The 23,973-nt window shown below is 44.1% G+C and overlaps 1 protein-coding gene across 1 annotated transcript; it reads left to right on the top strand.

Moving 5' to 3' along the window:
* Positions 1 to 23,973, top strand: LOC119373640 (lysosomal aspartic protease). Its single transcript, XM_037643696.2, has 7 exons — positions 1 to 93; positions 1,272 to 1,410; positions 5,448 to 5,571; positions 13,133 to 13,574; positions 18,631 to 18,775; positions 22,676 to 22,774; positions 23,677 to 23,973. The coding sequence occupies exons 1-7, from the start codon at positions 26 to 28 to the stop codon at positions 23,827 to 23,829; spliced, it is 1,170 nt and encodes a 389-aa protein (XP_037499624.1). The 5' UTR covers positions 1 to 25; the 3' UTR covers positions 23,830 to 23,973.

Below are 23,973 nucleotides of genomic sequence, written 5' to 3'. Positions count from 1 at the left end.
ACGGTGTTCGCAACAAGCAGCTAAGATGCGGCCTGCACAACCCGCTACAGTTTTACTTCTTTTTATGGTCGGGACGGCGCTTGCACAAGTAAAGTGAGTGAAACCCGTGCATATGGTGCGCTGCTTTCATCTGAAACGTAGCACTAAGGTGATTTCTGTTTAGCTGTGCTAACCGGAGACTTCTGCTGGTTAAGCCCCCTGTTTTTTTTCGTCTCTCTCTCTCTTGTACGCTCACAACAATGAAATGAGAACTAGGGCTCACAAATGCTGCACTTTTGTTAAACGTTAAAGATTTTTCTACCCCATATTTTCTGTTCTGACGGCGTCATCTAATATTAAAAGCAGAGCGTAGATGTTTACTTCGTTTGTCCGGGCCTTAGTTACTTAAACACAGAGAAATCATTCTTATGCACATGTCTATACAAAGTGGCTTCTGTGATGGCGAGGTGTGCGCCTAAATCAGTGCATAAACGAGTGCCCTGAACTCTAAGTTTGTTGGTTATGATGACTGAATTTAAAGAGGGTCAAAGACGGGATATATATCCTTTCGCAAGGTGTCGTTATCTGTGCTAGCTGTCAGCGTAAATAATGAAGTGTAAGCCTTCATGTATTAACTCTTTAACGTAGAAATACTTCACCATACACTTCCTGTCTCCATGCGTCCTTTGCTCTCAGGAGGCACCAATCATTGTTCAATAAAATTAGACAGTGCACGCGGCCTACGAGAAGGCCGGTTTCCGAATCTGGCCCATAGTGTACTAAGCGCTGATTTGGCGCATCGATGACGTGATCAGCGAAACGCACGGCACGTGCCCTAATCAGCGCGTTGAAATGAGGATGTTAGCCCGGGCTGTGTGGCGGAGACGGTGAAACGTAAAAAGTTCTCAAAGATTGCATTTCTTGCACACGTGGCTTCCTTCGCTCCATCCGCACTCAGTTTTTCTCGGCGAAAAAGTGAGAAAATTTCTCGTGCTGCAGAGGCTAGTTTAAGCGCGATTGCAAATCTGAAATGAGATTACCTCGTCAGCCGCTACATCTCGTCTGTAACGGCATAAGCGCGCTAATTAAGTAGAATAATTGAAATATCCAAATAATTAGAAACATCAACTCGTTTTCCGACGTCACGCGTTCCAGATAGTCATGTTTGGAAAGCATTTTCATCTTTAGTGATTTATTTAGGAAATTCGGTAGTCTTTGCTAAAGCAACCGGTATATATCGCACTTGCGCGTTCTTTAGAATGTCTCGTGTATTATTACTCGCACCCTTTCAGGATACGCCTTGGCCGAATGCAGACAGCTCGAGAGAATATGGCAGTAAACAAGCTTCCACTTGGACGGCTGTGGCCTCCGGTGCTCGGAAGGCCTCACGGAGAGGGCATCATAAGCGAAAGCTTGAGAAACTTTCTGGACGTAAGGCCTTTCTGTTTTCTTTTTACTAACTCCTCATACACAATAAAACACTAAAGATTGAGACTGCAAGAAAAGTGGTGGAATAAGCGTGACTTCAAACATAATTTCGCATGAAGAAACGGATAAAATAAGTTAGGCAGAACTCACTAACTGTGGGTTATATGCAACGTTGCATTCCCGTATATTCTCGGTAGCTGGTCATCTAGCCGCGCTCTGGGTGCCGCAGCGTGTTAACAGACGGCGTAACGCGTCGCTTTAAGGGGAATAGTTGTTTGTGCAACGCGAGAGTTTGCAATGACAGCGCCTACATGGCGTCATGACGATTATACTATGGCATGACACGGTCGCCTCTGCTTACAAATTTTTACAGGAGACCATCCCATTGTTCTCCCGCCCCATTCCATTACAGCATATGTACCTGCACATGTACCTCAACTCCTGCCAGCGTGTAGAGTATTCATCATCGTCCTTATCATCGCCCAATTTTAATGTCCCCTGCAGGACGAAGGCATGTCTGAGTGATCTCCAATTTACACTGTCTCGTCAGATCTTATTCTATTTCATGCCTGCAAATTTCTTAATTTCATCACGCCTCCCAACCACCTGCCGTCCTCTGCTGAGTGTGCCTTCTCTTGATCACCATTCCGTTTCTCTAAATAACCAGCCCTTATCTTTCCTACGCCATGTCAACTGAGTGCCATGTCAACTAGAGTGCCAGCTACACCTTTTTGTTCTCTTATCAATTATGCTGTCTTCCGGTCCCTTGTTTTGACGCCTGTCATTTTTAGTGTCATCGCACGCTGCGTAGTCCTTAACCTTTTCTCGAGTTGATTCTCCAAGTTTCTGCCCCTACATTAATATACCGGCAAAATTCAACGCACTTTTTGCTTTGGAGATAGCGGTAAGTTGCCCTTCGTGATTTGAGAGGGCCTGCTGCATGTACTTCATCCCATCCTTCATCTTTGGCGATATTTTTTTCATGACTGGCCTCCACTGTTAGTAATTGACCTAGATATACCTACACTTAAGCATTGTATAAATATACTTGTTTTTTTTTACTATACATACCAGCTTAGTCTCTATAAGCCCTCTCCGTGCGAGACGCAGATGGACCCCTTTAAAACATTAATTTTTGTGGTCTTCCGTGCCAAAGCCACGATATGATTATGTGCACCTAATGCGCACCCAAATATAAGTTAAGTGGGCGTTATTGCATTTCGCCCCCACAAAAACGCAGCCTTCGTGACCGGAAATCGAACCCGCGCCCTCGTGCAGCGTTACATCGAAGCCGCTAAACCCCCACAGCAGCCGCAGATTCGCGGCTTGCAAATTATACTGGTACCAACAGACTGACAGCGGTCAAAATTATTCCAGAGTCCCCAACTAGGGCGTGCCATCTTATCGTGGTTTTGGCACGGAAGGCCCCAGCAATTATTATTATTATGAAGAGGCTGGCATTGTTTTTCCTGGATTACACAATAAAGTGGTACGTGAACATAAAGTGCTAAATCTAATCTAAGCATACTGGGATCATAACGTTAATGCTTCCATTATCAAACGTAGTGTGAACATTATTCATGCGCTTCATCTTCTCATCTGTATATGCTCATCATCACCACTCTGGCCTGGGGTGTGAGGCTCTGGCTCGGTGAATAAAGGAAGAGTCTTGCGACCTAAACGTTGCTTCACAAGTGGTGGAGGTGCAATATAAGGAAGTCGGCAAATTAGTTTAGAAAATTTGCTCATTATTAAAATTTCGTTACATCGTGCAAGTTGATATGATGAACTGACAAACAATTTTATTTTCCTGGCTACAGCTTTTGCAAATAGACCATTAATGAAAACTTGTTAGGCGTCTTTTTAAAATTCTGGGGTTGTAATGACCTATCACATCGCCATCTTTGTTGTGTAATATATTCATTAAGGAATTCTAGATAGGGCCAGGGCAACACCCGAGTTCAATCAACGAAATTAACAGGCTGCATTAGAAAGGGACGTTCAACAACAGACGACGTCTGTAGTGTTAATTTGGCAGAATTTCTTCATGGTTAGAATACAAGAAGGTGCTAGATTACATTTTTGGCACCAGTTATATAGGGATATTCCGTATTTACCGAGTAGATGAAATATATGTATATATCCCATGAAATACAACATTTCGCATCAATCAGAATTATCAACATGGAAAACAACAACAACAACAACAAAAAGATCGCATAAGAATGAAGAAAAGCAACGTAACGCAGTTAAGTAGTTGAGCGATTATGCGCATGGTTGCAAGAAGTATTGAAAACTTCAAAATTGCGGATTATTCGTTGCAAGGATTAACGGAAAATACCCCAGAAATGCTGGATATCATTTACAAAAAATGAGTTACCTCTGGTAACGGCAAAGTATGTTGGTACGTTTATAGATTAAGATGCTAAGACGCAAAGAATGTTCAACAGCCTCGCAGCGCAGCAAGAGTTCGTTACTGGGATTCAGTATATGGAAGCTGCCCAAGAGTGCTTTTCGTTAGGCCAGATAGTAATAATGGAACCTACACATGGAAAAAAATATAGATGAATAAAAGTGGTTCAGAGTGCATTCAACTGGCACTTTCATGTCATGAACGGCAACTCACATATACTACTGAAAAACAAAAACAAAAAAAGACGCAGCAAGGAGGTATAATATCTGTTGTATTCTACCACTAAACTAACCTACGGGACCAAATCTAGGAAGAAATACAAAGAACATTGAGAAGTGACGGACTGCGCCACGAGCGATGTAGCGTAATGTAACGAAAATCGATTGTAGATAAGACACTGGGGAAATGGCAGTGGGGATAAACAGCGATCGCTTCAGAGATATTTTTACTTGAGTTAAAAAGCAAGAAATAAAGTTGGGCAGGTAACGCAATACGCGAGGAAGATAACTGGCGCTGCATTAGCGCACGAGAACATACTTCGAGAGAAGATAGACATAGTAGAGGCAGGCGGAGCATTAGGAAATGTAATGATATGGAATTTGCGGGCGTTAGATTGAGTCGGCTTACGCAAAACTGAGGTAATGGGAGATCAGTGGTTGAGGTCTTGGTCATGCAGATTACATGAAAGATGATAATGATTATGGTCATCATCATTGCAGAAAAGATTACACCAGTCTTGGCAGTAATTGCGCCATTGAGATTCTTCGGGAATGAGCCTTGGAGGCAATTAATTTCGCAATACTCTTACTTTGCAAATTTTAGCGTTTCCTTCGGGACTGATAGATCGAAGCGGTTAGTTTTATTGTGTTTTCTGTGTGAAGGGCGGCGTGAAGATAAGCGCGGTGTGGAAAATATAGCCTCCTATGCGTAACATACATCGTTTGAGGTTAATGCTCCCTGACGCCTTTTACGTAAGATCGTCTTGCCTAAGCATTGCCCTCTGGAGGAAAAGAAGAGCGAAATATTCTTTGCGCGTCTGCAAATATTATCATGTGGAGCGGGCGATACGCGCATGTGCTCGGCCCGTCAAGCGCCTTTCAAAAGGCGTCCGGTTTCTTTAAGATAAGGCGCCGCCGAAGAAAACTTGACCTTGGCAGTATGTTTAAGAAATAAATAAAACACTCTGCTTGTTTCGTGATACGGCAGAACTTTGGGGACACAGCAACTTCTTCAAGGGTTGCGTACTACTATTTGTGCAGACGGAAAATATTTTGTCTTCGTACCAAGAAAAATAGGAACATCTTCCATCTGTTAAAGAGAGCCAAGAAACAATGGCCAAAGAATCGAGGCACGCGACGGTGAATGAGAAAAAAAAAAAAAACATGGTGTGGAGCACGGTCGACGCATAGTTTGTGCACTTTTCGTTGTACGGATATACTCTTCTACGCTGTTTACCAAACGAAAGATACACTTGAACTGGCTAAGCCAGACTATCGTTTTACTAAAAAGAAGACAACCATCCGATATAGACAAGTGCAAAAAAAAAATCGCATTTTCCAATTCTTTTTACTCACAGAGATATATCTTCTTCAATGAAACCGTTTGCTTTTCATGCGTTCCTTTTCAGGCTCAGTATTACGGCAACATAAGCATTGGAACGCCACCGCAGACCTTCAGAGTAGTGTTCGACACCGGCTCTTCAGATCTATGGGTACCTTCGGCTAGGTGTCCGGCAGAGAGTGTGGCTTGTAGTAAGTCGCCTGCGCCATCTTTCTTTAGAATTTCACTCGTATGCATGACAAATTAGAGGTATTTCGTCGGTGAATTAGTAACGTACTATGGATGAAATAAATATGACCGCGCTGCAATGTACGTGGTTAAGAAAGGAGGAGGAGGAGGAGGCATTCATGAGAAAGTTATTACTCTATAGAACTGCTTCTAAGGGAAATGTGGCAGGTAATTGTAATGTTGAACATGTTAATAGCACTGTAGTATCCGGCCAATGACGAAGAGCACTTACGAACGAAAAGATTTCCTGATTCTGTCTTAGCTTCGCTTTTCTTTGTTATTTTGTGAATCAGACATTTCCCTTCTTTGGCAAAATTTCCAAGCATCCTTTGTTTCCACATTGGGTCATACCCTTACCATATTTAAGGTACTGAAAAACTGGTCATGGACCCGTGGGGTGTCGCGGACCCGTAGCTGGTCATGGACCCGTAGCTTAGCCCGTAGGGTGTCGCGTTGCTAAGCTCGAGGGCGCGGGTTCGATTCCCGGCCACGGCGGCCGCATTTTGATGGGGGGCGAAGTGGGAAGAACACCCGCGCACTTAGATTTAGGCGCACCCCAGGTAGTCGAAATTAATGCGGTCTCTCCCATTGCGACGTGCCTCGTAATCATATCGCAGTTTTGGCACGTGAAACCCCAGCAATTATTATTTATTAAATTAGGTCATGAGGCTTTAGTAATTGCTGCTAAATATATTTTGAAGCAGGTATTCATTAACACTAACGGAGTTGCCATGCGCTGTGGCTGGAAGCCGGAGCTTGGACGCTTAGCGAACATTCAGAATTGAGGAATAGTTCACAAATCCTTCTTGAGACACGAAAATGAGAGCATCAATATAAGCTTTGTTTATGTTAAAAAATTCTTGAAGTTGCTGCCCTGACGAATACAAGCTCACTTGTCGAAACGTTGGCTCCAGCGACAGCGCCTGCTCGAGAATTTTTCGTCGCTTCAAGCTTCCATGTTTCCCTGAACTTCTGTCTTGTTTGTTTCTTATTTTGTGCGTCATAAGATTGCCTTGCGCCGTTGGTAATTAATGAAATTTAATAAATCTAGCACGCAGCATTTGCTGCATTCAGTATTGCAGAAAATTTCTACCAAGGTAATATTCAGTAGCGTAAGAACAGCACTGCAGTTCAATGAACCCAGTGAAAGAGCTGGTTTCGCGAAAGGTCACACAATAGTTCAAAAAGGTGGTGTGCTGGGCCAGTTGGTGCAACATATTGTAGATTGTATGAGCGGAAAACAGCAGGAACAGAAGCGAAGAACTTGACAGGACAGACTTAAGCGTCTGTCCTGTCAAGTTCTTCGCTTCTGTTCCGCTGTTTTCCGCTCATACAATCTACAATATGTCACACAATAGATTCCACGTCATCAATCATACAATTGAGAAATCTGCTGCGTACATGGATCCAACAACTTTGCCTAGCTATGATAGATCACAAAACAGGATTATCATTAAGTGTTGATACCAGACGTCACACGAATTATGTGTAAATGTTTTAGTTATCATTGCTACATGCACATTGCGCCTGGTCGACTGGACGAAGCGCGCAGGCGCCCGTGGATGAAGACGAAGAAATGACGCAAAACAATATTCATAAAGATTCTACAGAATTTATATTTCGCCATAAAAAAATTAAGGCAGCTTCGCACTAGTGGTGCCAAGCCTGAAGGAAGTGCGGAGCTGGGCGGCCTGACTTGTTTCTGTTTATTTCTCTCTTTCTTTCTTCCTCTCTTTCTCTCTTTCTCTATTTCTCCCTGTGTTCTCTGTATTTTTTGTCTCTGTTTATTTCGATTTCTGTCTTTCTCTCTCTATCTCTCTATCTTTCTTCCCTTTCTTTTTCTCTCTCTATTTCTCGCTTCCTTTTTCTTTCTATCTTTTTCTATCTATCTATCTCTCTTTCTCTCTTTCTTTCTTTTTGTCTTGCTCTCTCATTTTTCTGTATCTCTTTTTGTGTCTGTTTCTATATCTTTCTCTCGCAGACTATTTCTTTCTTTGTCTTTCTATCCTTGTTCCCTTTCTTTCTCTCTAGTTTTCTCTTTCTCTTCTTTTCCATCTCTTTCTTTCCTTCTTTCTTTCTTTCTCTCTCTCTGTACTCGTTCTCGCGCCCATCAGCGTTACTGCACCCCACGCCGTACAAATCGGCGCACGTGTTATGGGAGCGAAGCAGAAGATGACGAAGAAGAGGACGAAGAGAGCGCGTGCCGCTTCATGATGATGATAGTTTTCTGTTCGCTGTGCACGGACTAACGCTCGACTTAGACAGCTCCGCTGTAAAAAAGCAGAAAAAATACCGATCAAGAAAGGGCGTAAACAAGTTGACGCAGTATCTCTGATGGCACCTAGTCATTCCATGCTAAAAAAAAAAAAAGCGTTCAAGCTATTAGACTTTGAAGGACTAGAAGAGTTTGTCCAGTTCATTAAGCCTGGAGATGACAAGCAACAAATGATTCAGGACCATCGCCGAGCCGACAAAGTGCAAGGGTTGAAGGTTAGCATGAAGATGGCAAAGGTTATGCTCAGTAGTCTGACAACAGAATGAAAACTGATGCGTTCTGGTTAGTTTCTAGACTCCATGCAAGAGTACAATTAACTAGGCCAAATATTTACAAGGCAACCTGATCATGAGACTGAAAGTTACCGAAGAATAATGGCTTAATTGAAGAGCATATGACAGGAAATAAAGAATAATGACGGGCAGCTTACCGCTACTCTTGAAAAGAAAAGTGTAAGCTTATTGGATTCTGCTGGTTCTACCATACGAGGCCGATGCTTGGAGGTTAACAAGGAAATCAAAGAAGCTAAGAATAGCACAGCGAGCGATAGAATAAAAATGTTAGGTGTAACCTATGTGTTATAGAGCCAGAAGGGCAGAGCCGATGTTCAACACTTTTTTAAAAAGGTTAGTGATCAGTTAGTACATGCATGTATTTACTAGTTTCCAGCGTACTTTACTACTTTCGTGACATCTCTTTACTATATAGCACCTAGTAAAGCAAGCAAATGACACCGTCAGTAACCAGGGAGGCTTTCTTTGTGTTTTTAACTAGGTAACTACTAATCCACCTATGTTGCGAGTAGCTTCGTAGATGACTGTGCCTGATTAAAAGCTACAAAAGTTTGCGGGCAGAATGATATTTTTCCTGTATTAGATTGAAAGTAGTTGGGATATTACAATTTAAGCAAGTGCTGCGAAAAATATATTTTTTAATAAATGTTTAGTCATTAGTTTTTAATTAGCAGATGTGGTATTTATGTATGCTTTAAATGAATGATTGAAGTCATACACAACACAAAACCAATCTTATAAAGGTAGCGCCTATCACAACTGTCGAGAAATGCGTCGTCAGCATCACTGAATGTTGTATGGTGCACACTTCCAGCTCGCGTTCAAAACTGGTTAAAATGTCTTTTGTCTCCTGTGGACGCCTAAATATATTTGGTACATTGCGCATACATCAGGAGTGACTGTTAAATGGAAGTTGAAGCATTCTTTGAAAAAAAAAAAACTGAGTTTGGAGTGTGTAATCTCACTTTGTTCACTGCTGAATTCGAATAACAATGTGAAAGTTCTCAAAATTGAATGTAAATAGCTTTTTTTGGCAAAAAATAGCGGCTGCAGCAGCCGGGCGTCTTGAGACTCTGAGCGAACGCGGTGACGTCATCTTTGGTATGCCGTGCCGTCTGCAACAGCAGCACCGTTGAAGCGTGGCCTCCGCGATTGGCTCCGACAAAGTCGCGCATCCGCAGCTAATCACGGAGGCCATGGTTGATGGCACGACAGACGCTTGTTCACATTGAGCTCTGCTCTTTGTCGTTATGGAAGATATTGTAATTCAGTTGCAGAACGTTCAGAGTCTCTATACTTACTTGAGCCTCCGGTACATAAACAGCGCTCCCGCAGTCAGTTCGGATCAGTGAGTGGCGCGAACCTTCCATCGGAGTGCAGCGCGGCTCCATCAAAGGAACCGAAGATGACGTAGTTCCGGATGGCTCGTTTCCACGCCCACACTTTCGGCGCGCTTGCGTGGGCAGAGAAAGACAAACTTTTCTGTCGTGTACTCTGAAGCTCCTGCTTCAACAACCACGGAAGAAATTACAATAATGTCGGTCCTTGTTAACCACGAAGTTCTACCGAATTCTAAAACCACTTCAGCTTCCATGGAATGGTTGCTACACAAGCACAATTGGCGGCACTTTAACTACGCAGACATAGCGCTAGTGGATGTCAAGATACACGCGATAATAAACTGTTTAAGTCGTCAACAAAATTTTGTTATAAAGGCAAAAGCAACAGAGGACCCACCGTAATATCAATTACTCCAATTCGTTCATTTTTAGAAGTTTGTATTTGCTGAAAATTACGAGACCAGCACTATATAGATTTTACCAATATCTGGCCAACATTTTCATGAAATGCAATAATTTATCTGCCTTTATTTGGTTTTGTTTATGCTGCTGTTACAGCTTTCCACTCTTTAAAAAAAGTTAACGATGCAGCAACCACATCAGTTAATGACGAAAAATTCGTGAACACGAGGTGTCGCTGGAGCTGACGTTTCGACTAGCGGACTAATCTTCTTCAAGGCTGCAACTTGAAGCCTTGAAGAAGACAGGTCCGCTTGTCGAAACGTCGGCTCCAGCGACACCCCGTCTTCATGAATTTTTCATCCCTTCAAGCTTCCATTATCCCCTGAACTTCTGCCTTTTTTTTTTGGATCAATTAATGATGTAGTTGCTGCATACACTTGACGACAGGAGGTGGAAAACCTCTGAGTAAGGAAGCAGTCCGGCGATCCGGTATATCTAATGAATGTTTTCTGTTGGTGCTGCGGTAGTGTTTTGTATTGTACATTTTAGCTGTACGTCATTTCTGTTGTGTCTTTGCGGCACAACAAAAATCGCACAGCAATATTTTTGCGACTAGAATAGGCGATAATAAACAGGTTATGTATGGCTTCTCGCCCACTTGTAACAGCTGGCTAGCCACTGACGAACATCGAACAAGACCGAACGATAAAAATGTGCTCTAATGAATGTTTGAATATTCACCTCACTGGCCTATCAAAACAGCATAAAGCAGTGCGAACACTGTGCAACATGAAAATTGTGTTACCTAATGTTTATTTTATGCCAAATCTACCTAGATTTGCTTAAAATTCTTGTTGCTTGTGTTATTTGTAAAATACAAAGTGATATAATTTTAGCACTTGTTTTATCGCCACTCCTTATTTTCTCGTGCCACCCGCTTTATCTTTCGAAGCACTGCGTCAAAAACTACGTGAAACGGGCAATTTGCTGAACTTAATTTATCCAGAATCGTGTATGTCGGAGTTTTCCTACTCGCTATTTAAAACAATTAAAGCAAAATATTGCCCGCAACAGTGACTTCCATCGAACAAGTTATAGGATCAGTTTCATCTAAATTCATCGTCTCTTCGAGTTTTCCGTTTTTTTTTTCTTCGAAGCGAAAGTCTTTGCGCCTGCAACGCATTATGAACGAGCGAGAAGCACACGAAGCCGCGCCTGCTCCTACATTTGACAGTAGTGGCTTTCCTGCTTAACGTGGACGCCTCGGCGGGCAAGGCGGTGGACCTATGCGCAACTCTGCTCCCGTAGGGAGAATATATAGTAACTCTAGACGGATACGACCATGAGCGCCCTCCTGGACGCGAGCAAGTAGAGGTGAAAAATCGTTTCGTTTTTTATCCGCCGGCATCGGACGACATAAGGGACCGCGACGTCATCATGTTTGCCGTACATGTCTGAAGCGTCACCCCTTTTGCAGCTCTCTCCTCACCTTTGATGCATTTCTAGCGCTTAAGCGAAATAGAAAAAAAGAGACATGTAGACATGGAAAGAAAAACGGACAGTAAGTTAGTTAAAATGAAAAAAGGACAGTCGTACTGTCCATTTTTCTTTCCGTCTTTAAGATAATTTGTTTGGACTTTGAAGTATAGAAATGAAGTGCGGCTCATTTTCCAGACTTGTCGTGATAACCATCAGCAAATAACGTGAGGAGAGACTTAAAACAGTTTGTTGGGCTCGTTGCAATACTGAACCTTGACGTATTTCTAGCGCTTAAGCGAAATAGGAAAAACCACGAAGACACGGAAAGAAAAGGGGACAGTAAGTTAGTTAAAGGAAAAAAAGGACAGTCTTACTGTCCCTTTTTCCTTCCGTGTCTGCATGTTTTTTCTTATGGCGCTTAAGCGCTGGAAATACATCAAGGTTCAGTATTCTAACTAGCCCAGCAAACTGTTTTAAGTCTCTGCTGTCGTTTTTCGCTGATAGTTATCACGACAAGTCTGGAAAAGGAGCCACACTTCATTTCTAGACTTCAAAACCCAAACAAATTATCTTGAAGCCGTCTGCTCTCTGACAAAATTCGTCGCAGCATTTCGTGCGAGAACACAGAGCTCATGCTGTAGACGACTTAACGTCTGATTTTGGTGTCTACACTCCTTTAAGTGAGTGTGATGAAATGAGGAACTTTGAAGATATAGGAAGAAATCAGCTCGCGCAAGGCAGGTGTAACTATATAGAGACAGTCGGGAGATACCTCGAACGAGATAGTGAATATAGACATGATAATGATGAAGATGCAAGAAGAAACTATTGACAACCGTGTAAATGTATCGCGAGGTTAGTTACTGTTCACACAACACAGAAACAACATGCTCATGATGGTTAGCGCAAACGCGACACAGACAAGGAAGAAGAAACAACGACACAAGCGCTATCTAACAACTGAATGTTTATTGGAAAAATCACAAATATATATGTCTAAGAAAGAGAAAAAACAACAAACAAACCCGCACATGCGCCAAAGATAATTGACAGATAAAAACGTGTCTGCTAACAAAACTACGCCCTTTCCAGGAAAGACACTTCCTCGTCAATCAAAGCGATAGAGGGGCAGCTCACGCACGTGTCTTTCTTTTTTATCATCTCATAAGCCTCCGCGATTTCTCGAGTTCCTGGAAAGGGCGTAGTTTTGTTAGCAGACACGTTTTTATCTGTCAATTATCTTTGGCGCATGTGCGGGTTTGTTTGTTGTTTTTTCTCTTTCTTAGACATATATATTTGTGATTTTTCCAATAAACATTCAGTTGTTAGATAGCGCTTGTGTCGTTGTTTCTTCTTCCTTGTCTGTGTCGCGTTTGCGCTAACCATCATGAGCATATTCCAACTCGCCCAATTCGCTACCCTCCTACAGAAACAACATGATTGTTCTCTCGCTAATAAAACTGAGTAAAAAGAAGCAATACGCAGTTTTTAGTACGGACACGTGTTGTTCTACCTTGTGGCCAACTTCCTTTTGAGCCATACATAAAACACCTTAGAAGAAGCACCTACTCATGAAGTTCACATGGGAGGAGTCGTGCGCTAATATGTGAATAATGAACCGCTCTGCTCTCATTATCATCAGTTCACGTACCTTTGATAAAATTGTCTCATCACTATACGCCGTCTATAGCTCGATTCAATGAGCGGCAGCAGTAGATTTATGCACGCGGTACAGGGGCCCACGACCGATACGACTGCTACGGCTCGGAGACGTACGCGGAGCACGGCCGTCCATTCCTCATCAGCTACGGCAGCGGCAGTGTCGTGGGAAAAATCAGCCGCGACGTTGTGGCACTGGGAGAGTGCCGAGTGCGGAACCAGTACTTCGGCGAGGCCTGGACGATGATCGGCGACCTGTTCATCTCCTCCAAGTTCGATGGCGTACTCGGCCTAGGCTACCCGTACATTGCGATGATGCCCGGCCTGCCGCTTTTCGACAACATGATGGAGCAGGGTGTCGTGGCGCAGCCCCTGTTCTCGGTGTACATCAAGAGGGACGCGAGCAGTAGTGATGGTGGCGAAATTCTCTTCGGCGCCGTAGACAGCGACCGCTACGAAGGCAACCTCAGCTACGTGCCCGTCAGCGTGAAGGGATACTGGCAGTTCGACATGGACAGGTAGGTCGCCATCTCCCCTTTCGCATTAGTCGTTCTTGTTGACTTTCTTTTCGTATTAGGGCGATTCCGTTCGTCCGTTTCAGTGATATCCGGCCGTGCTTGGAAAATTGTGTAAGAGTCCAACTAAGCTGCATCGCGAGTGCCAGCGCGCTCCAACAGCTGCAGTGCATCCCGATTATTGTCATTAGAACATCGTTATTTCCGCAATACAGTTTGGAAGCCGTATTGCATCACATTTCTTGGCGCACCCGGAACACTGATGTAATTAGTCTCGAAGTGTTAGCCTTTGTTAGCCTCCTTAATATTTGCGCTTTGAGAGAAAGGGCTAGGTGGGTAGTGGTGGCAAGCCAGATTAAAATGCTTGACTGAGTTTTACTGTCTACAGAGCAGGGTTTGAAAAAAGTTAATTCAAAGTAGATGCTGGTTAGTAGCCATAGCAGTGAGACGAATGTCGGGGAAATATAAGCTCCTTGCGAACACAGGCATATCTGCTACTCCGATTAGACTGCAGTGCTGATAAAAATTGCAGCGCTCTCTGTTGACACTAAATCATTCGTCTAAAGCAAGCAGAGGGTTTGAGCAGCGGGGTTTTCGTTGCATGAGTTTTGGGCCGGCTTACATATCCCTGAGCACGCAGACGCAGACAGGGCGCTTAGTGGTGACCGGTGCCTCACAAAAAAACTCACTCATTGTTGGCAAAAAAATTGCAATCACTGCGCAGGCTGAAAAATACAACGCAAATTATGACAGAATTACGCCTTGCGACATAATGCCGGATTGGCCGTATACTGGAAAATCAACTCCTGTTTGATTCCTGAGGCTGTACTTCAGCTTTACGCACAGCGTAGTTTGTGCGTAGTTGTGATAAACACCGGATGGCCAGAAAACAGGTGAGCTTAATCAAATCTGGTAGTCAAGATACTTAATCTCCTTGTAGAAAAAAGCTGACAGGTGGGGCGCTGGCGCATGCTGTTTCCTTCATATGAATGATGCATGTTTCGCGAATTTCGCGTGCACTCTGGTCACGGCACTACAGACGCGTACTTGCTTCATCAAACGCTGGCGAATAACCACATATGCTTCAATCGATCAGGTTACTACCTGCCGTCCCTTTGAATTGCATGCTTCCGCAATCTGTCATTGATAAAGATTCCGTTCTGTCACGTAGGTAAGGGTTTTCCGCATGTTAACAGATTGTCATTAACGACGTTTTTCTGAACACTCTGCGAATGGGTGCTCGTGTTCTCAAAGCAGCAAGAGCTGCTTGCGGTGTCCACGTCCGCCTTGTCGCACTAAAAAAACAATAAGACTCCTAGCGGAAAATGAAAATCACCCATCACTCTTTTTTTCTGCGGTCTTCTTGAGGCTGTCTGATAAATCATGAAGGTAAGAAATGGCGGCCTTTTGTGAGCATGACTGATTGCTCTTTCTGCGTTTTGTTGCTGTCCGCTAGAAGATTGATGAGGAGGGGCTCAAGACAAGCTGCCCAAGAGCTCATTTGCAAAACTGGCAGAGCTCAAGAATTGCACTCAGTTTATTAAAGCGCTCTATGGCTATTTTTCCCTGCTTGGCTGTGCGGGCGGCCCGAGTCACCTGAACATATACTTGTTCCCTTTTTGTCCTCTGCCTCACATACTTTACATTAAAAAAAAAAAGGTTACAGCAAGCGCATTGTTTTGCTCGCTTCCCCCAGGCCCGGTCGTCTGAACTATTTCGCCATAAATAAGGTTAATAATAATAATTGCTGTGGTTAACCGTCCCAAAAGCAAGATATGAGGGACACCGTAGCGGAGGGCTCCGGAAATTTCGAGCGCCTGGGGCTCTTTAACGTGCACCTAAATCTAAATACATGGGCCTCAAGCGATATCGGCTCCATCGAAAATGCGGCCACCGCGGCCAGGATTCGATCCCGCGACCTTCGGGTCAACAGTAGAGCACCATAACCACTAGAACACCATGGCGGGAATAAATAAGGTTGCTATTCGGTGTTCCTTTTGTGCACATGCAAACCTACATTTGTTGCTGATTACATTTATTTAAAGCAGCGCTAACTTGCTTCGCCTTCGCGACATCTGCAATAATCCCAGTTACGGTCACCATAATGTTCTCAACGAGAAAGTAGCTGTATTTCCGAACCGCGTAGGGAAGCCTGGTTTATATATGGCCGCAACTATTACGTGGATTTAAACAGAACTAGTGGGACTAAGACTGCTTTAGTGATATCTGTTCACTAAAGTCCCTGGATATGCTTGTTTTCTCTGCTAAGTATAGCAACATCTTTCTCCGCATCTTCCTCCTTCCGTACACCTAGCTCCCCTCTATCCCAGACAATGTCGCCCGCCATGTTCTTCCTGATTCCCATGCACAAAGCGGCCGTCGACCAAGTACACAACTTCGAGTCGTTCTTGATAACCATCGGTATCGGAGATCAAAAAAAGAAAAAAAAAGGAAAAGGAAAGGTAAAAATATAGATCCGTAGCGCTGTTGGCGCAGGATTGTACCGCAATGCACAGGACCGATTTTTATGATAGCGGCGGACTGTGAAGCGCACGGTTCGTGCCTCACATCGCAAAATCATTTTCCGCGATTTGTATCTGAAACACATTGTTAGCGTTATCGAGCACACCGGACGAAAACAGCGTCAGCCGGAAATTCACTAGCACAGACGAATAGAATATGCCTGTGACTCTTAAAACGTTTTCGTAACATTAGAAAAAGCGCATGCAGAAAGTTTTACCTAAACATTAGCTAGCCGTTAGGATAGGGGACCTTGAACAAGCAGGTATAGCTATAAGTGAGTTGGTGCGGTAACAATATTATGAAACAGTGCCAGGGACAGGGGTACAGAAAAAGGAGATAACGCGCTGTTTAACCGTAATGATTGACGTCGTATTAGATGTATTTTGTACAATAAAAAGTGACCACTTTAGAGCGCGCACGTTAGCCTGCGCTCCTGTGTTCACTCGTTTATAATGCTGACCGCACCTGAACACATTATTAAACTAAGTCGTCGCTAGCAAGGGCTACATCTGCTCCCCCTCCCGCGGCTACATCTGCTCCCGCTACCACCTTATATAACTGGCAATATGCGAAAAATGGGAATCTTCATATTAGGCAAATTGCATCGAACACGAATGCAAGCTGTTTCATTTCAGAGAGGAACTTAGGCGTATTATTGGAAGCGGAATTTTCAATTTAATTGCTCGTATATTTCGTAAAAAATTGGCTCAAATCGCTAAAGAGGGTGCCTATTGCAATATCGGTAGCGGACCAATACAATAAATTATGTCGCAATTCACGAAACGACATTGCATTCTTTGTCTTGGCTTTCAAGTGTAGAATTAAGAAATTAGAAGAATGTTTGATGGCACTTGATAACATGTAGCAATGTTGCGCACTTCGTGCGCGTTTTGTTTAATTGATGGCAAAGTAGTATAACCCTGTCCTCAGAGCAGACTGCAATCACGTAAACTCGGTTTCATTTGAAAAATTTGGTTTATTCCCTGCATCTTTTCAAAAATAAAAAATCCGTTCGCATGACTCCATAAACAGGAACTCTCTCCGTTCATATATATATATATATATATATTCAACATTGGGACATTGGATGACAGATCCTCGAAATAATCATGCATTATATATAGGACTTGCAGCAATTAGGCGCTGAAGTTTTCTGTTGCATAAGATAGCAGCTGGAAATTCCCGCTTGGTCAATCATTATGCAGCGATAACCAGCTGAACGGGCTGATTTGGAATAACTTGCTTTCTAAATAGGCTTAGGGATATACATGTCAAACTGAAACGCCATTTAGATTACGCTTCAATAACCACAAGGCGCACGTGACTAGATATCTTAACCTGCCCCTTTCAAAGCACGTCAGCATGCCGGGACATTCGCTTGACCAACTGACAACAACTATATTGGAATCTGGTTTTCGATCCCACCACGAAAGAGAGGTGCACGAATCCTTCCTTATCTCTAAATTTAGGGACGTATCATCCGGTATTAATGAAAGCGCCGGAAGGCTGACCCTTCTGACCACGTAATAGATAAGCCATTGTCGCATGTCTGCTCATTGATCGCATTTTTGTCTTTTTGTGCTTGTTATATACCTCTTCGTGCCGGCTTTTTGGGTGCACTTCGTTGTGTCCATTTTCACCACTGTCACCGTTATATATCTTATATTTTATTTCTTATTTTTTGTTGGTTTACCCTTGTTACCGTTAGCACACTTCATTTGTTGTACACTTTCACTGCCCAGTTTCACCGCTGTTGCCGTTTTTTATTTGTTTTTTGTTATTTTACACCTGTTTCTGTTAGTCATTTTAGACGCGTTCTGACGCACCTTGCTTACTGCGTAAATTAAACGCTGTGACCGTGTATTTTCAAGGCTATTTGTATTGAATTCCTTCATTACGTGAGTTCTTGCGTCCACAAGTAAGCCTGGTCCTGCGCATACCCCACACTTTGTTGTTGAGAGCTGTGTCTTGCTCGCAATTTTTTCATGCAATCAGAACCATATCGCACGAGTGCCTATGTTTATTGCTAGTTACATGATGCATGCCATATCTATGACGATAATAGTTACGCACGTGTTGGGGGCCCCCGTCGTACTCATGTATATAGGAAATGCGTTTTTGACTGTGCCCTGTATTCACTGACGAAGGCAGGCCCTCCTGCCGTAACGTTGGAAGAAGAAATAAACATTTTCCCACGTTCGTCCGTCATTTCTCTACGCATACAAAGAACTGGATCCGCAGAAACAGCTTTCGATATACATTCAACATTGGGACATCGGATGACAGACACTCCAATTAACGATGCATTGTATAGCACTTGCAGCAATTAGGCACTGAAGTTTTCTGTTGCATAAGATATCAGCTGGAAATTCCCTCTTGGTCAATCATTATGTAGCGATAACCAGCTGAACGGGCTTATTTGGAATAACTTGCTTTCCAAACTGGCTTAGGGATATCGCGAGTGCGCTCACGAAAAAAAGTGACATTTCTGCTTTGTAAAACGATCACTGTGTTTGTCCATTTTCTTGCTTCTCAGCGTCCAAGTTGGATACAACAACAGTTTCTGCCGTGGCGGTTGCCAGGCTATTGCAGACACAGGTACCAGTGCGATAACTGGGCCAGTGGAGGAGATCCGACGGCTGAACGATATGATTGGTGCCACACGGTCTTCGTACGATTTGGTACGAGAACCTTTATTCACCGCCAGTATTCTCTGCAAAGTGATAGTAAGAGCTACTAACTGAAACATATAGGTCCATTACGAGTAAAGTTACCTTACAAGGCATAAAACTAGAAGCTTTTTAATCGAGAATTAGCGATAGAGCCTAAGACAACGATGGATGACCTTATCTGGCCAATGTCAGAGTCGCAGTGACATGTTTATAGCATTTACAACTCTGCGAACAAATTCTCAAAATCCCTCTCGATTGAATGAAGAGTGGTAAAGGTTAGGACTCGTTTTCAGAAAACTTCTCTCACGATCATGTGCCGTTGGCTACTGGTTATCAGCGTGGCGGCCCTGTTGTTATAGCGACACTTGCGGGCGCTAACGAGAGAGAGAGAGAGAGGCGGAAAGGTGGGTTTTTATGTCAAGCATGGAGTGAAGCACGGTACAATTTGTTTTAAGGTAGCCAACCGGAGTCTCTGGTTGGCTACCTTGCTCTTGGGAAGGGGACTGCGGGTGTGAACGAATGAAACAGAAGAGTGAGTGACGACACTACAATGTCATGACAACAGCACTGTTAGTGCTACACACCAGCATTGTCTTTGAATAGTCCCAATGTGTCGTTCTATACGGTTCTCTAAGAAACCGCAAGAACGCCGTCACAGCGACTCGCGTTGAAGTACGTGTGAGCCAGTGTTCTAGAATTTTGTTTTCTGCGATAAGGAGGTTGTTCAGCTGGCCTAGTTCGACTGAGAGGCCTGCTCTTTGAAAGTTAAAACGGGCATATTCGTAGAGAAGGCGCGAATTTGTTTCGCTGCACCCGTAGCATTCACATAATGGGCTATCAGCCATTCCAATAGTAAAAAAAAATAAGCATTTAAAAATGCCACTCGAAGCCACAGACGGACCAGCAGGGCAAAGTCACGTCGTGATAGGTAGGACGGGATACGTAGTTGCAGATTAGGATCCACGGTATCTAGGCGTGGGATTTGGGTGAATTGCTCAGGTCCATAGCGTTACATGACGGGCTAGCACACGAAGTTCTTTTGCTGCATGAGATCTTGAAACGGGGAAGATGACACTGCTGGTGATGACGTGGGCAGATCGGGAAGTTGCGTCCGACTGTAGGTGCAGAAGTAGTGGCAGAGGGTGACAGTATATGGCGGTGATGTGACGTTGATGGCGCCGTCTCTAGATTGGGGTTGGTCCGGTTCCTCTGATGTGGCGAACATCATTAATACCCACAATGGATAAAAACCAGCGGAAAACATAGGACACAGCGAAAAGAAGTCGACAGGACAAGCCGTTGTATTAACGATCGCCTCAGGGAACACAGGGCCTCCCTTTCCATGAGTGACGGTGCTCATCTGCCGAGCCACTGCAGGCAGTGCGGGTGCACTCCTGCTTTTGGAAGCACTAGTGATTTGGGCAGGGGCGGGACAAAGAACGAAAGGGAAATTTTAGAGGCTTTTTACATAAAGAAACGAGGCAATGACTGTGTCAGTGACACGTCAGTGCATCTATCTCACAAAGAGGTGCTCTTTCTGAACGCGATTATTGCTAGCTAAGTTTTCCGATTATTTTTTCGTTTTAGGCGAAGCACGGTTGCTCACACATGCGCAAAGTGGTCGCCGGTGGGTGTAAATAAGCCTTTAAAACGCAGTTTTCTGTTCAGTTGTAAGTGCCAGCTTGTCCCGTCGACTTCTTTTCGCTCTGTCCTGTGTTTTCCGCTGGTTTTTATCCATTGTGACTATGTACCAACTAGCCCAGTCCAACGCCTTGGTATCATTAATACTGTTACGTTGGCTGGTGTTAGGTCAGTGAGCGACTTCTAAAGTGTTCGGGGTCTTTCTAGGGATACCCAGTAATTTACGCTTGGCGATTCTGCAGGCGGTAGACACGCACTCGAATCCATCCTTACGACACTACCTAACCGGATGAAAAACGCCTCAGAGACGACGCAGTGCATTCCGTAATGAGTCCCTGTCTAAGCAAGCGCGACAGAGAGGAGGAAAAGCTTGGCCGTCGATCCATACCGGCTCACGCAAATCGGTACTGCTCTAATGAGGGCGCTATTAAGGTGAATGAATGTCACGGGTAATTAATGCCGGCTCCCAAACGGATGACCCTGGCCTGAGCTAAATACCGGCTAATAACGGAAGAGACAGCTCACTGACTCCAGGGAGCCGCCTTGCAGAGGCGTTGCTTCCTTTACTGCGTCTGCATAGAGTGAGGGTATTTCTTTCCGAGTTGGCGTACTCTTGCGTGAGTAACAAACTAGATTAAGCTTCTTCTACTCTTGAGGCGCTGGAAAGAATAATAATAATTGTTGGGGTTTAACGTCCCAAAACTACGACATGATTATGAGAGACGCCGTAGTGGAGCGCTCCGGAAATTTCAACCACCTGGGGTTCTTTAACGTGCACCTAAATCTAAGTACACGGGCCTCAAGCAGGCCGGGATTCGATCCCGCGACCTGCGTGTCAGCAGTCGAGCACCTTAACTACTAGACCACCGTAGTGGGTGTTGGAAAGAACGTGCGTCGTAGCTGCTTCGTTAATGCCTTGTCTCTTATTTCGCCATAGCTAATACGCCACAGTAATTAGAATAAAGGCTCGAATTATGGAGAATTTGGGCTACCCCGGCTGGTGCGAACGCCTGTCCCTCGCATAAGATCGCATACTAAAGCACATCTTAAAGCAATACTTCAAGTTTTTCCGCGGACGTATACCGAGTGTGGAGAACGCATGACTTGCGTAAGTTACTGTGAAATAACGTTAATTAGGGGCAATAATTCGCAAAATCACAAGTACACTTTGGTGCTAAAACATGGACATTGCTGGTAAAAGACGGACTTATTGTTAGGCACAAGCGTGCGACGGGAAGAGATGACTAAAAGGGGAGCACAGGAATAGTTATTTGCAGTTTCAACTGAGAAGGCAATGTGCTCAGAGTTAGGGGCACAGGGACTCAGGACTGAAGAATCCCTCTTTCAATATTTTTGAAGCGAAGCATCCTTTGTCAACTTCGCGTTTGCGCGACCGTGGTAGCTGCTGCTTTTCTTGCCAAACCAGTCACACCGACGCCGGCCTAGCCTCGGTAGCCTACCCATAGGGGTGGCCTGGTCATACCTATCATCACTTGCGACACTTTCGGTCGGCCCAGTGAGTTTAGGGCACGCATTTTCAGTATTACGTTAACCTCCGGTTCCTTACATCTACTACTGGTCTTCAATTCACTTGCGGTTTACACTTGCAGCCCGTGTTTAACTTTCTTCCTGTTTATACTGCCGCTTTTAGCTCGGCTAAGTAAGGTCTCCGAGACACTGTTAAACTTGCTTTCTGTCTACACTACCGCTTGTAAACACATTAAGTCAGAAATAATTGTCGACACCGTGGACATCGTACCCCGTTACAGTAAGTGGGTGGAAGACATATATATGGAAGGCACGTCGCGTCGTGCACATCTGAGCGTTGGGTGCAAGAAGGATATTTTTCTTTCTTTCTTTCTTTCTTTCTTTCTTTCTTTCTTTCTTTCTTTCTTTCTTTCTTTCTTTCTTTCTTTCTTTCTTTCTTTCTTTCTTTCTTTCTTTCTTTCTTTCTTTCTTTCTTTCTTTCTTTCTTTCTTATTTAAAATGCCTTACAAACCACCGATGAGGTATCGTCTAGGGGGGGGGGGGGGGCAGAACAAAATGTGACCATCCGTTATACTTTGAATAGACGATATACATAAACTACAGCAGTATATACACCGCATCGCACAGTAAAGATAACTGTGGTACTAAAATGCAGCATTGGTAAAAAAAGCGACACTAGTAAAGATAAAACACATTTATAGGGGATACGCAAAGAAGCTTCACTGTATGTGGGTTCCGACGCTGCTGCGATTTTTTTTTTCGCTCTTTTTTCTTTTGAAGCTCGTCGTAGACTGTGAAAGCCTGCGCACCCTGCCGAAGATTGCCTTCATAATTGGAGGGAAGCGGTACGTGCTGAGACCGAAGGACTACATTCTTCAGGTAACTGACTTCCCATGTTGTTTTCGTCGCTCTTTGCTTCTAGCTTCGGTTGCAAGTGAACATATTATAAGTGTGCTACTCACGCTTGAACAAAGGTCGTTGACTTGGGTCACAAGTTGTAAATCGATTGTCTTGAACCGTTCCGTTTTTCCATTGCTAATGATTAACAAAATAAAAAGAACGTAAAAATTACTCAAGATTCCGCTGCTATTCGGATTACGCATGTGTAAAGAAATATAGCGGATTTCAAATTTGCGATAAGTTAATAGACGAAAAATATAATGAAGGACGTGCGTCCCGATTCCTAAGGCCTGCTGCGCGCAGATGAGATAATAATCAGAAAAAAATTCTATTGCACCTTTTACCGCACTTCCACTAAACGCGCGACACTTTGTGCTCGGCGCGCGATTACGATCGTTACTGCAATGACGTCTGTATTCCCCTTCTCATTTCCAAAGATTTCACAATACGCGGAAGTACTACATTTACTTGCATACGTACGTACCAACTACAACAATGATAATAATAAAAAAGTTTCATTTTCGTTGAAACATGTGTTCGCATAGCAATGGAGCATGTTTCGGAAAAGAAAATTATGGGATTTTACGTCCCGAAACCACGATATGATTATGAGGGAGGCCTTAATGGAGGGCACCGGACATTTTGACTATCTGGTGTGCTTTAACGTGCACCTAAATCGAAGGACACGGGCCTCGAGCCTTTCGCCTCCAACTAAATGCGGCCGCTGAGGCAGGGATGCAATCCCGCGACCTTCGGGTCAGCAATCCAGCACCATAACCACTACACCACCGTGGCGTGTACGTGAGGAACGCTTCACAAGCGTAACCACCCTCCCTCACCTGTAGCGGTAATCTGAACAGAGTGTTCTCTTCCGGGTACAGTGGGAACTGGATGGCGAGAAGACGTGCCTGAGCGGATTCATGGGCCACGACACGAAGACTTCGCTCTGGATTCTGGGAGACGTCTTCCTCGGTCGCTTCTACACCGTGTTTGACCGCGGAAACGACCGCCTCGGATTCGCCAAGGCGCGCTAACCGCCTGTTTTGCGGAGCCCACACCGGTGGGAGGACAGATACGTGGCACCGGCCTCCTTGACGCTGTTCCAGTCACTGTGTGACGGTTCGTAATAAATACATGGTTGGGCTATGACGTGTGGACATCCGCCGAGATTCGCCTTC

The sequence above is a fragment of the Rhipicephalus sanguineus genome, chromosome 1, assembly GCF_013339695.2.
Source record: "Rhipicephalus sanguineus isolate Rsan-2018 chromosome 1, BIME_Rsan_1.4, whole genome shotgun sequence".
NCBI classification, from domain to species: domain Eukaryota; kingdom Metazoa; phylum Arthropoda; class Arachnida; order Ixodida; family Ixodidae; genus Rhipicephalus; species Rhipicephalus sanguineus.
This window is presented reverse-complemented; position numbering and strand designations above follow the sequence as displayed.

Excerpts from the sequence above, each read along its gene's own strand:
- LOC119373640 (XM_037643696.2), top strand. The coding sequence starts at position 26 with ATGCGGCCTGCACAACCCGCTACAGTTTTACTTCTTTTTATGGTCGGG. Across the intron at positions 1,411-5,447 it reads GCTTGAGAAACTTTCTGGAC|GCTCAGTATTACGGCAACAT; the intron begins GTAAGGCCTTTC and ends GTTCCTTTTCAG. Across the intron at positions 5,572-13,132 it reads GGCAGAGAGTGTGGCTTGTA|GGGCCCACGACCGATACGAC; the intron begins GTAAGTCGCCTG and ends CACGCGGTACAG.